Source organism: Limulus polyphemus, unplaced genomic scaffold (genome assembly GCF_000517525.1).
Source record: "Limulus polyphemus unplaced genomic scaffold, Limulus_polyphemus-2.1.2 Scaffold10446, whole genome shotgun sequence".
Taxonomy (NCBI): Eukaryota; Metazoa; Arthropoda; class Merostomata; order Xiphosura; family Limulidae; genus Limulus; species Limulus polyphemus.
In genome coordinates this window covers 1-13,021 of record NW_013676056.1, presented here as the reverse complement: position 1 = coordinate 13,021, position 13,021 = coordinate 1, and the positions used below count along the sequence as shown (strand labels likewise).

Genomic DNA, 13,021 nt, shown 5'->3' with positions numbered 1-13,021 from the left:
GGTTAATAGTCGCACACTGCAATTGAAGTTATGACAGAGATGATATTGATAGGGTTAATCGTCGCACACTGCAATTGAAGTTATGACAGAGATGATATTGTTAGGGTTAATCGTCGCACACTGCAATTGAAGTTATGACAGAGATGATATTGTTAGGGTTAATCGTCGCACACTGCAATCGAAGTATGACAGAGATGATATTGATAGGGTTAATCGTCGCACGTTACAGGGGAATAACAACTACCCCCGTAGACTTCGCGTTGCGAGGAGACCCACGCTAAATAGGGTCCCGATGGGAAAATTCGTAGGGAAACCTTCACATTCTGCGCTACACCTCCGCCACGTTACCAGTTTCTTTCTTAACCGCTAGATGGAGTTTATAGTAATTATTTAACAAAAAATATAAAAAGATACGTGTAAATATTTTGAAGATTTTAAAACGAATTTGTATTTTTGTTAGAATATTAAAATCCACAATGTGGACATTGAACACATTTCTTCCTTATCTTTAGAAGAAGGAAGAAAAAATTAGGTGTTTTCGGTTGAAAACAAAAATCTTCATTGACTCATGAGGCTACAATTGTACTTCTCTTCAAGTTGGGGGTCCCCATTTTAAAGAATGGACGGGCTGATTTGATACTCACGGGCTAAATGACCAGGCCATAGATATAGCCGTCCCCAAATATATATAACTAATGACATGAGGAACGCCAGCTAGTCAACATCAACTGTCCCTATAGGAGTTTTGAATCGAATAACGGAATTGACTTTCACTCTTATAATACACCAACAGCTGAAAGTGCATTGCACGTTCTGCGACATCTCGTGCCAACCCTTATGCCTCGCCTGGTCCACGTTGGTTTGACTTTACATGATTTGTTTTTTCGTCCTTGATTTTCTAAAAATTAACTTAAGTTTAATTCCGTTTTTCTTTCTTTAAAATACATTTTTCTGTCTTAAATGTGTTTTTTTTTTTTGTTCATGCAGTGACTGGGATCTCTGTGTGGGCTGCTGTACTGTCCATTGGATTGGTTTGTACTTTCTACACATCAGTGGTAAGTTGTAATCTCGCAGGAATTTCCTCAGAAAATCAAAATTATTTGATAAATATCGTAAAACAAACCTATAAGACGCCATCTTGGTTAGTATACGTTACAGTAAGTTTTACTTTAAGGAAGTGATTCGGAAACCCCCCCCCCTCTCACCACCAATACTTTCAAATATCTATTTTTTCACATTATATATTTCATGTTCATTGGTTTGTTTGTTTGTTTTCATTTCTCGAAAAGCTAAACGAGGGTCATTCATGTTAGCTGTCCCCCTAATTTAGCAGTGATAGACTAGAGGGAAGGCAGCTAGTCAACACCAACCACACCCAACTCTTGTACTACTCTTTTACCAATTAAAAGTGGGATTGACCGCACATTATAAAGCCCCCACGGCTGAAAGAGCAAGTACGTTCGGTGACGGGATTCGAACTCGTGACCCGCAAATTGTGAGACGAACGCTCTAACCACCAGGCCTTGCTATCGAAAACGAAATATGTCATAAGATATTATCCGATTTTTATCTAAAGTTTACTTATGATAAATTTGTAGCAGAGTTAATGTTTCTAAAGTCTTGTTTTGTTAATGTATGTTAATTCTGCCTTCAAAGCAGACCTTATAACTTATGATCAGTTGTTGTTCTATTGTGTTTTCAAGGAAGAGCTTACACTTTATATTTTTACCCATTATCCTTCCAAGAAAAGTGACTTATTAAACCCCAGTTACCCATTATTCATCCAAGAAAAGTGATTTATTAAACCCTACTTACTACCCATTATCCATCCAAGCAAAGTGATTTATTAAACCCCACTTACCCATTATCCATCCAAGAAAAGTGACTTATTAAACCCAACTTACCCATTATCCATCCAAGAAAAGTGACTTTTTAAACCCCATTTACCCAATATCCTTCCAAGAAAAGTGATTTATTAAACCCCACTTACCCAATATCCTTCGAGAAAAGTGACTTATTAAACCCCACTTATCCATTATCCATCCAAGAAAAGTGACTTATTAAACCCCACTTGCCCAATATCCTTCCAAGAAAAGTGATTTATTAAACCCCACTTATCCACTATCCTTCCAAGAAAAGTGATTTATTAAACCCCACTTATCCATTATCCTTCCAAGAAAAGTGACTTATTAAGTCCCACTTATGCACTATCCTTCCAAGAAAGGTGAGTTATTAAACCCCAATTACCTCAAGAAAAGTGACTTATTACGCCCCACTTGCTCATCCTAGGGAGGCATGAAGGCTGTAGTGTGGACAGATTTTTTCCAGGTCACCATGATGTTCATATCCATGTTTGTGGTGGTCTTCAAAGGCGCCGAAGACGAGGGCGGCTGGGCTAATGTATGGCAAACAAATGTACAGGGGCAGAGAATCGAGTTTTTCAAGTAAGGGCCAATTAACGAGTACATAAGTGGAATGTTTCATAACATTATGTGTTGCCTTCAAATAAAATGTTTCTAAAAATAAACACGTTTCTTTACATGTATTTTAGACTTTAGTATAAAATATGAATTCTTTATCTATATGTGCTCCTTTTGTACCTTAGAGTTAATAAAAACAACAACGTTCTTTGCTCTGATTAACTTTTCTACATTAGATTTAATAAAAACAACAACGTTCTTTGCTCTGATTAACTTTTCTACCTCAGATTTAATAAAAAACAACCTTCTTTGCTCTGATTAACTTTTCTACATTAGATTTAATACCTGAAGATATTTTTTTTTTCTCTTGTCACATCTGACCTGCAAATCGTACAACCCCTACACACAGAGTATACAACCCTCTCGTTTTTCTTAACCGGAAACCTGAAAAAAACAAACATACACACAGAATGTACACTTCCAATAACCCTCTTGTTTCTCTTAAGATATATTAGCATCGATTTTAATAATTGGTTATAAGTAAAGACTTATAACTATTTCTCCTAGCTTTGACCCCAATCCTACCACCCGCCATACTGTTTGGAATCTTGCCATAGGTGGGTATTTTACATGGGTTGCTGTATACGGAGTTAACCAGGCTATGGTGCAACGGTATTTGTCAATCCCAACACTACGTGGCGCTCAAACGTAAGTCGATCCGCAATAAATATCCCGAAAATATATTTCCTACTGATTTATTATTATTACGATAAAACTTGTATGATAGTAAAACTCACTAATGACAACTCACGTGTCTATATTTTGGTGTCAGTAATTTTAACTTGGTATTTATTCTCATTTCACCTGGCCAACCTTTCAAATTTCTTTAGAGCTCTCTGGTTGAACCTTCCTGGATTAGTGGTTCTTCTAACTATTTCGTGCCTGGCTGGACTGGTCATCTACGCAAAGTACCACACGTGTGACCCTTTGTCGTGGACAAATTTCAAGCTATCCTCTGACCAGGTAGACATGTCGAAGGTTTCAGATTATTCTCTTTTAAAACAACCCAGAATATTTGTAATTCGTTTTAACTAGTAGATTAACCAATGTCTCGGAATTTGATCACTTTCTCTCGAACCCACGAACAATTTGGTGCACAAATAACTCAAAAACGTTCAAATTGTTATCTTCCAAAACCCCCAAGTTATACAAACACACCGGTCTGCTTGTTGTTAAGCGCATAGCTACACAGTGAGTTATCTGTGCTGTGCCCACCACGGGTATTGAAACCCGGTTTTTAGCGTTGTAAGTCTTCCGACTTACCATTGAACCACTGGTTTTGTTTTGTTTTTGTGCCCACCATAGGTATCGAAACCAGAATTTTAGCGTCGTAAATCCAGAGACTTACCGTTCAGCCACTGCGAGACTTTTTTTATGTGATCACCACGGGTATCGAAACACTTTAGATACACTGTACTTAACAGGAAATACAAAGTTTAGATACACTGTACTTAACAGGAAATACAAAGTTTAGATACACTGTACTTAACAGGAAATACGAAGTTTAGATACACTGTACTTAACAGGAAATACGAAGTTTAGATACACTGTACTTAACAGGGAATACAAAGTTTAGATACACTGTACTTAACAGGAAATACAAAGTTTGGATACACTGTACTTAACAGGAAATACATAGTTTAGATACACTGTACTTAACAGGAAATACAAAGTTTAGATACACTGTACTTAACAGGAAATACAAAACTTCGTATTTCCTGTTAAGTACAGTGTATCTAAACTTCGAACAACTATCCTAGAACATAGGGACAAAAAACAAAGAAAAAACGACCAACTATCCTAGAACACAGGGACAAAAAAAACAAAGAAAAAACGAGCAACTATTTTAGTACACAGGCACAAAAAACGAGCAACTATCCTAGAACACAGGGACAAAAAACGTGCAACTGTCCTAGTACCACAGGGACAAAAAACGAGCAACTATCCTAGAATATAGGGACAAAAAACGAGCAACTATCCTATAACACAGGGACAAAAAAAATGAATAATGAGCAACTATCCTACAACACAGACAAAAAATAATTAATTTTATGGTCCAGAGGAATACAAACAGACAGTTATATCATTTCATATTCAGTTCAACAGTTACAAATAAGAAACTGAAAATTAAAAAAAAATACAAACTATTTTCATCTCACTTGATTTTTTTTATGAAATATATTAAAAAAGATGGGTAATGAATATAAAAAAATCCTTAGTCTTAAACCCTGTTTCCTGTTAAGTACAGTGTATCCTTTTTTTGTCCCTGTGTTCTAGGATAGTTGCTCGTTTTTTCTTTGTTATTTTGTCCCTATGTTCTAGGTTAGATGCTCGTTTTTATATATATATACTGCATTGTTAAATTTGTGATTTGAAATTATATTTAAAAATTAACAATTCGATTATTAATTACTTCTTCTAGGATCGGATACCATTTTAATCACTTATAGTTATTTTCAATCACTTACAGTTATTTCCACTGTTCGTGATGGATGTTTTGGGCTTCTTACCAGGTCTTCCTGGTTTATTTGTGTCAGGAATCTTTAGTGGCGCCCTCAGGTGCGTATACTATCAACTATTCAACTATGATCTTGTCCAGTGTTTCTCAACCAATAAGTTCTTTTACAACAGCTTACTCACCCCAGTTCGAAAAAAAAAGACAAAAAGTGTTAAATTAAAATGTGAAAATTCTTTATTATAACTTAAATATACGTCAAATTACAACTACAATAAATACAATAACAAAATATGTATATATATCAAACTATAACTAGAATAAATAATAATAACTAATGACTTTTTTTGCTATTGAATTTGTTGTATAATTGATAGTATTCATTCACCCTGATTCTGATCTCATTAACCCCTGAATGAATCATTCACCCAGTTGATTAAACGAATCTCCAAGTTTAAAATTGCCATCTTATAAAACCATTAAACTTTGTATGTATGTATTTAAATTTAAAAATTAACTCAATGTTGAAAGATTAACATGATATTATTGTTTAAATAAAATAGGTCAGAAATACGACGCTATCAGGAAAATTAAGTTCATTACCTTGAAAAGACACAGAGAGTTGTCAACAAAAATAAACGATATAACTTTAATAATTTTAACCCTGTTTTAAAATTTTTAGCCCCCCTAAAAAATGTATTTATCGACTTTTTTTAAAGAAATATTCTGCCCATCCCAAAACGATGGTTTTAATTTGCTAAGACACTATCATACCTTGGGAATATAACCATCCATGTTTTGATGAAAAAGAAGGGAGACATGTAGGCCTACATTGAGATTGTGCTGTAGAGGCTGTGACATGCTTTACAGGCCATTGATATATAGGGCGGGTGAAAAAAAATTAGTACCGAGTCATGACTGAGATATATATATTTTACAAAGACATCTGAAATTATTTAATTATTATTTATTTGAGAGTAAGACGTTAGAAATTAAAGTTTGTTATAATTGAAACAGCCGTATAGTTATATATAGTAAAAGTTCAATAGGCGTGTTTTAACGGATTGTTCTGAACCAAATTATTATTTTAAGTGTTTTAATGAATACACTTTGGTACGAAAAGTTTCATAATTTACAATATTTTTTGTTTGTATCTTCCTGAAATGATTATTAATATTGATACACTTGCCGAAGGTCACGTCTTCCAAACATCAGTAAAAACACGTTTAAATTAATTAAGAAACATTTAGGTTTAATTATTATAAATATGGCTTTCGTTTACCAACAGCACTGTGTCGTCAGGGGTCAACTCGCTTGCCGCTGTGACCTTAGAAGACGTTGTAAAGGCGTACATAAAGAAGGATATATCGGAGTTATGGGCAACACGAATAACTAAAATCCTTGGTAATGATATACCTGAATGTATTCTAATAAATTGTAAAACATATATATGTTTGATTTTACATGTGAACCTTGAGCTATAGTGCAGTAGATATGACGTTGTATATTATAATAATTCAAAATATCTTTTTAACAAAAAATTAAAAAAATACAGGAGACACGGAGCTGAAAACCCGTGTTAAAAATTTAAAATAAAAAGTTGAATATAGTATTTAACTACGTTATGGAAAATGTTACATAAAGATTTTGTGCCTCATGAGTTGGTATTTGCGATATATATATTATAGAATAAAATCTATAATCTTAAGAAACGTAGATTTCTGTACAAACGATGGTATTATTAATGTTTAAATATGTATCATCATTACTACTTTTATTAATAACAAACATTTATCTCATAGCTGTCGTCTATGGATTGATAGCTATAGGCCTAGTGGCCGTGGCTCAGTTGCTAGGAAACGTCTTGCAGGTGAGCTAGTAGTTGTTTATGACGTCATAAACTGATTTATTTTTCTGTTGTAACACGCAATATGACGACTTTTTGAGAACTAAATCATTTAAGAATACACAGTGTTAGTTAGTTTATTTTATTTCACTCTGACGAATGTATCAATGTCGTTTTTGAATAACAGCGGGTGACGCACAGAACAACGGAATCTTGGTGTAAAGATTAAGCCTAACAATTCTTTTTTAATACTCAGAACGTAAAATTACGACAAGTTCAAATCTCTTAGCTCGAAACATTTTAAATCTATAAAGTTTTTAGGCATGAAAAAACAAACATTATTCACTCCAAAATAAGTAAAATAAATAATTAAACGCTTATATAACGTGTATATGTTAATATAGAGTATTTATGTAAATACGATACATGTTATAAATAAAGTAAAATGTATAACATAACACGTTCAGATTGATATACACATGCTATAATAAAGGCGTGTGTGATGATACAGTATTTGTAAAGTTTGTTTGTACTGAAGCACAATGGGCTATCTGTATTCTGCCCACCATGAGTATCGAAACACAGTTTCTAGCGTTATATGTCCGCAGACGTTTCACTGTGACACTGGGGTGGGGCATATTTGTAAAGAAAAGTACCAAGTATACGCCTACACAGTTTATATTATATATATATATATGACCTTTGTACGAGCATATTAATACAGTTATCAGTTCTTACTAATACCCAAAATACTTTTCAATGTAATTCAACGCCCCCACGGCTGAAAGGGCGAGCATGTTTGGTGGGACGAGGATTCGAACCTGCGACACTCAGATTGCGAGTCTAGCGCCCTAACCACCTGGTCACAGACCGGGAAGACTCGGCGGTGCGGGAACACGCTAAACAGGGGTCCATAGCGCTATAATAAATTCACAGGGGGTCACGCAGAATTTGCTATTCACGGATGTTTGTGAAGGCATGCACGATGACTAGCGTTCGTTTGAAATTTTCTACACATCTGTTGACTACAAAATAGCTGAATCACTGAACTTGTTAGGCCTTATTCCAAATTTTCTTTATTACTGGCCTGTGATGTAAAGTTTGAGTGAAAAGTCCGCTTTTTTTTTCAGTTGGTATTAAGCAAGTTTTACACTCAGCATTTTCGATGTTTAATTTGTATTGAAAAAATCAAATGTGACAACGAATAATAATTTTTCCCACGTAATAATAAATGCATGATATGTTGTATCGTGTAAAATAGTGCCACGTTATTAGTCAAGCCAATCCCAATAACCGATTTTCATGTATGCGTAAGTCGACAAAAACCCTGAGGCCTACTTTTAATAGCAACTGTTACGTTTTGACACCTTCTGTTGTTTCATCTATAATGAAACATATAAGGTTAATATAATGGCTGGAGACAGCTTGAATGGGTAATGAAGAAAAACTTTAATATAACAGCAAATGTACAACGTTTCGACAAGGTTTTGTCATCATCAGTAACCTTGTCGAAACGTTGTACATTTGCTGTTATATTAAAGTTTTTCTTCATTACCCATTCAAGCCGTCTCCAGCCATTGTTAGTCTCAAAGTGGGTTCCTCGTCATCGAATAAGGTTAATATGTTTGGTGCGGGTGTGTCCTACAGTAAAAAAATAACGAGTAAAGCTAGCGACAATCAGAGTTGGGATAACGCGTTAATTGAAAGGTTTCTGTAAAAATTTTGCTTTTGTCGGTAACATGGTATTACAACGCGCCAGGTTTTAAATAGAAATAATATTACTACAATTAAAATAATCGAGCTCGTTCAGTTACTTTTTGTCTATTGTACACCTACATTAGTACTATTTTCTTTTTAAATAAAATATCTAAACGATGTGGTTTGTTTTGAATTTTAAACACAGCCACACGAGGGCTATCTGCGCTAGCCGTCCATAATTTAACAGTGCAAGTAAGACTAGAGAGAAGGCAGCTATTCGTCACTAACCATCGCCAACTCTTGGACTACTCTTTTGCCGGTTAAAAGTGGGATTCATTGTTATATTATTAAGGCCCAACGGCTGAAAGAGCAAGTACGTTCGGTGATGGGATTCGAACTCGTGACCCGCAGATTGCGAGTCAAGCGCCGTAACCACCTGGCCACGCCGGGCCTTAAAAGATGTGTCAAGTATTATTTTCTTTTAGTAACTATCGAAACCAGTTTTAGAGAGACAGCAGCCCACAAAAGGACTTTCATAGAATCTTTTAGCACTTAGAGGCTCTGACGTAAGTCTTACAGGCTTACCACACTAAAAATCGGTTTTCGATACCCGTTGTCGGCAGAGCACCGATAGCCCACTGTATAGTTGTGCACTTAGTAGCAACCAACCAATGAAAACCACGCAAGTTTTGTTTTTATCTGGCTAATTGCGCGCGTGCGTACTATGCATTCAGGTTGACATACATTAAATAAATTAATTTCTAGAAAGTATGGAACAGTCGCAACAAAAAAGGTTGAAATAAATAAATGTAACGAGTGACATAACATGCTACTTTTCTTATTAACTAACGTGTGAAGACATTAGGTGTTGTTTGTTTCTGCTGAAAGGTATAACAAATTACATTTTCTCAGTAATATCCCCAGTATTTAGTCATATCTCAGTAATATCCCCAGTATTTAGTCATATCTCAGTAATATCCCCAGTATTTAGTAATATCTCAGTAATATCCCCAGTATTTAGTAATATCTCACTAATATCCCCAGTATTTAGTCATATCTCAGTAATATCCCCAGTATTTAGTCATATCTCAGTAATATCCCCAGTATTTAGTAATATCTCAGTAATATATCCAGTATTTAGTAATATCTCAGTAATACCCCCAGTATTTAGTAATATCTCAGTAATATCCCCAGTAATTAGTCATATCTCAGTAATACCCCCAATATTTAGTAATATCTCAGTAATATCCCCAGTATTTAGTCATATCTTAGTAATATCCCCAGTATTTAGTCATATCTCAGTAATATCCCCAACACAATTTCATTGACAGGGATATAATTCAGAAATGCAGAAGTATGGGAAAATGTTACAATTGTTACTAAACATACTTCGACAGGACTCTGTACGTGCCCCCCCATGGACTTTTCTACTCAACACTTGTTACTAAAGTGATTTCACATTATCTATATTATTTTAAATCCTATGAACTTATATTTGTTATGTTAAAACAATTTGATCTGTAAATTCTTTATTGGTTAATAATATTATAATATTCTTTACTTCGGTGATATTTGGGCCCGGCATGGCCAGGTGGTTAGGGCGCTCGACTCGCAATCAGAGGGTCGCGGGTTCGAATTCCCGTCACACCAAACATGCTCGCCCTTTCAGCCGTGGGGGCGTTATAATGTGACGGTCAATCCCACTATTCGTTGGTAAAAGAGTAGCCCAAGAGTTGGCGGTTGGTGTTGATGACTAGCTGCCTTCCCTCTAGTCTTACACTGCTAAATTAGGGACGGCTAGCGCAGATAGCCCTCGTGTAGCTTTGCGCGAAATTCAAAAACAAAAAACAAACAATCGGTGATATTTCAGCTGATTCATTATTCTAACATGTATCTTTGGTATTCATTTTATTTCCTGTTTTGCATCTGATATGCCCCCAAGTGACTCAGCAGTAAGTCAGAAGGCTTATAACGCTAAAACCATGTTTCGATACCCATGGTGGGCACAGAACAGATAGCCCCTTGTGTAGCTTTGAGTTTAACAACAAACAAACACGAGCAGCACAAATGGTGCATTACAGCTGTTGAAAAGCGACGTTTGTCTAGATGGAATATCGCTAACAAATACCGTTTCTTTAACCGGTTCTTCCAAGACGTTTATTTAATGGTATCTATCAACAGCAGCAAACAAAAGGGATGAATACGTGCATCATTTGGAAAAACCGTGTCTGCCTGTCGCTGGTGGATGAAATAAAGAAAACTGTATCAGAATCTGTCCTAGTTGACCAATATGTTCATCATTTATCAAGATTTGACTGTTTACACTGTAGCATACGAAAGACTTGTTATATTATTCCAAAGTAAGTTGCGGACGATGAATTATTAATGGTGTGGTTTGACGAGTCATGTTTTGTTCTGCTCTGTAATGAAAGTATAGCAAAATATGGAGCAATCCATATGTGTGTTTGTTTATGTTGTTCAATCTACTGGAGGTGGTGGTACAAGGCAATGATTGACCGCGCTTATATTCTCCATGTCCAAGAACTTTATCAATCTCTCGTGATTAGCACATTCCATCCATCTTTGAGATCATTGAAAACACTGCATTTGGCATGTAGTTCTTTGACGCTGACTTCTGTGACTAATTGCATTATCATTCTCCTCGTAGCTAGGGAAGAACACTGGGTCATCGTTGCCTCTAAGTTTCATAATTATATCAAACAGGTTTGCTTTTTGTCTGATGCTCATAAAAAAGGCTGTGTTTAATTGCCTTTATATAACTTAACTTTAAGAAAGTTTGGTTTAATTTGTTGGAGCACAAAATTACTCAGTGGACTGTATGAGTACCGTGCACTGGGAGGAATCGAATCTCGGACCTTGACATTGTAAGTCCGTAAACTTACCGCTTGCCCATCGGGGGCTCTTAAGAAAGAAATCCCATATATTAAGAAAACATAATGTTGTTTTTGTTTGTTTGTTTTATTAAGTAAATGTCTTATTTTATTCTATGTTTCAAGATGGAATCGACACAATATATATATATAGTTTAATATTACAGAGGGTCGAGTACAATACATTAAAACAATTTTGGATATTCAAGTCACGTAACGACCACAGTCGATATTAAGTCGCAGTGAATAAGAATGTTGGGAATATCCCTTGTACTTAAAAGTATTGGAAAACGAATGAATATGGATCAGCTTAGGGCTCCAGGACCATCCAAAAATGGTTAAAACCGGGTGTTGGCAACCGTCGTCCTCATACATTAGATGGATTATGGAAAGCATGAAGGAGTGCTTTGCTTTGGACATGATGTCATTACGACGGAACTTTCTGCAACAGAAACTACGTTGCAGGGCTATTGCCAAAATTCACGGTCGTCAGATAGAGCATATCCAGACGTAACGACGCATAACTATTTTAATGTCTGGCCATTAGAAGCAAATAAGTAAGTTTATTTTAATCGTGTTTCCCCCACGTGGTTACTAAATGTTATTGGGTTTTCTATTTATTTTAATTGACAATGTGTTTCTTACAGATATTTTCGTAACTAAGACGTTAGTATATCCGATGCAATACCTGTTTGTCACAAGTGGGTGTCTCTCAATTCTTATGAGTAGTAAAATAACCAGTAAAAAATGTAGGTCCTTAGCTCGTGTGACAATACTTCACAAAAAATATTTATAATAACTCCGAACAGATCTTTAAATTATTACCAGTCTTATTATTGTGCAACCACACATCTATATACCGCGCTTCGCCAGCATAAGATGTTACATACCGTAAAAATCGCCAGCATAAGATGTTACATACCGTAAAAATATCCAGCATAAGATGTTACATACCGTAAAAATCGCCAGCATAAGATGTTACATACCGTAAAAATCGCCAGCATAAGATGTTACATACCGTAAATATGAATTATTACAACTGCTGTAAAAACGTCAATATCACACGTTTTTTACTCTAAAATATTTTTATGTCATTATTTCTCCTTTACAGGCTGCCCTAACCATATTTGGGGTAATTGGAGGTCCACTCCTGGGTCTCTTTAGTCTTGGAATGTTTTTCCCTTGGGCGTATTGGTATTGATTATCCCTGAGTTGACACCTTCATTAATAGCATTATATGCTAAAACGAAAAGCTTACCAAAATGAACTTATCAAATAATGTCTGACATCAGGAAAGATACTCGAGAACCAGGTCTTTTCTAAGACGAATCATGTAAACTTACTATGATTTAGTCTTTGGATATCTTCTCAAAACTTATAGCAAAAGTGTCTTTTGTGAACATAGGTCCACAAAACTTACCACATTATTTTACCCAACAGTCAACCGTACTATAGAGTAGATAATAACGATGTATTGGTATTTATAACCCAACAGTCAACCGTACCATATAGTAGATAATAACGATGTATTGGTATTTATAACCCAACAGTCAACCGTACCATATAGTAGATAATAACGACGTATTGGTATTTATAACCCAACAGTCAACCGTACCATATAGTAGATAATAATGACTAAATACCAATACAT

General features: G+C 35.3%; 1 protein-coding gene across 1 annotated transcript in view; it reads left to right on the top strand.

The window, feature by feature from the left end:
* Positions 1–12,564, top strand: part of LOC106476388 (sodium-coupled monocarboxylate transporter 1-like) — a gene marked incomplete at both ends in the record, with an annotated part of 17,621 nt that extends 5,057 nt beyond the window's left edge. The window contains 8 exons of the mRNA XM_013937050.2: positions 988–1,055; positions 2,290–2,444; positions 2,988–3,128; positions 3,311–3,443; positions 4,951–5,039; positions 6,224–6,339; positions 6,738–6,805; positions 12,482–12,564. Coding sequence (XP_013792504.2) covers positions 988–1,055; positions 2,290–2,444; positions 2,988–3,128; positions 3,311–3,443; positions 4,951–5,039; positions 6,224–6,339; positions 6,738–6,805; positions 12,482–12,564 — 853 coding nt within the window. The remainder of the gene's footprint in view (positions 1–987; positions 1,056–2,289; positions 2,445–2,987; positions 3,129–3,310; positions 3,444–4,950; positions 5,040–6,223; positions 6,340–6,737; positions 6,806–12,481) is intronic.
* Between the last annotated feature and the right edge of the window lie 457 nt (positions 12,565–13,021).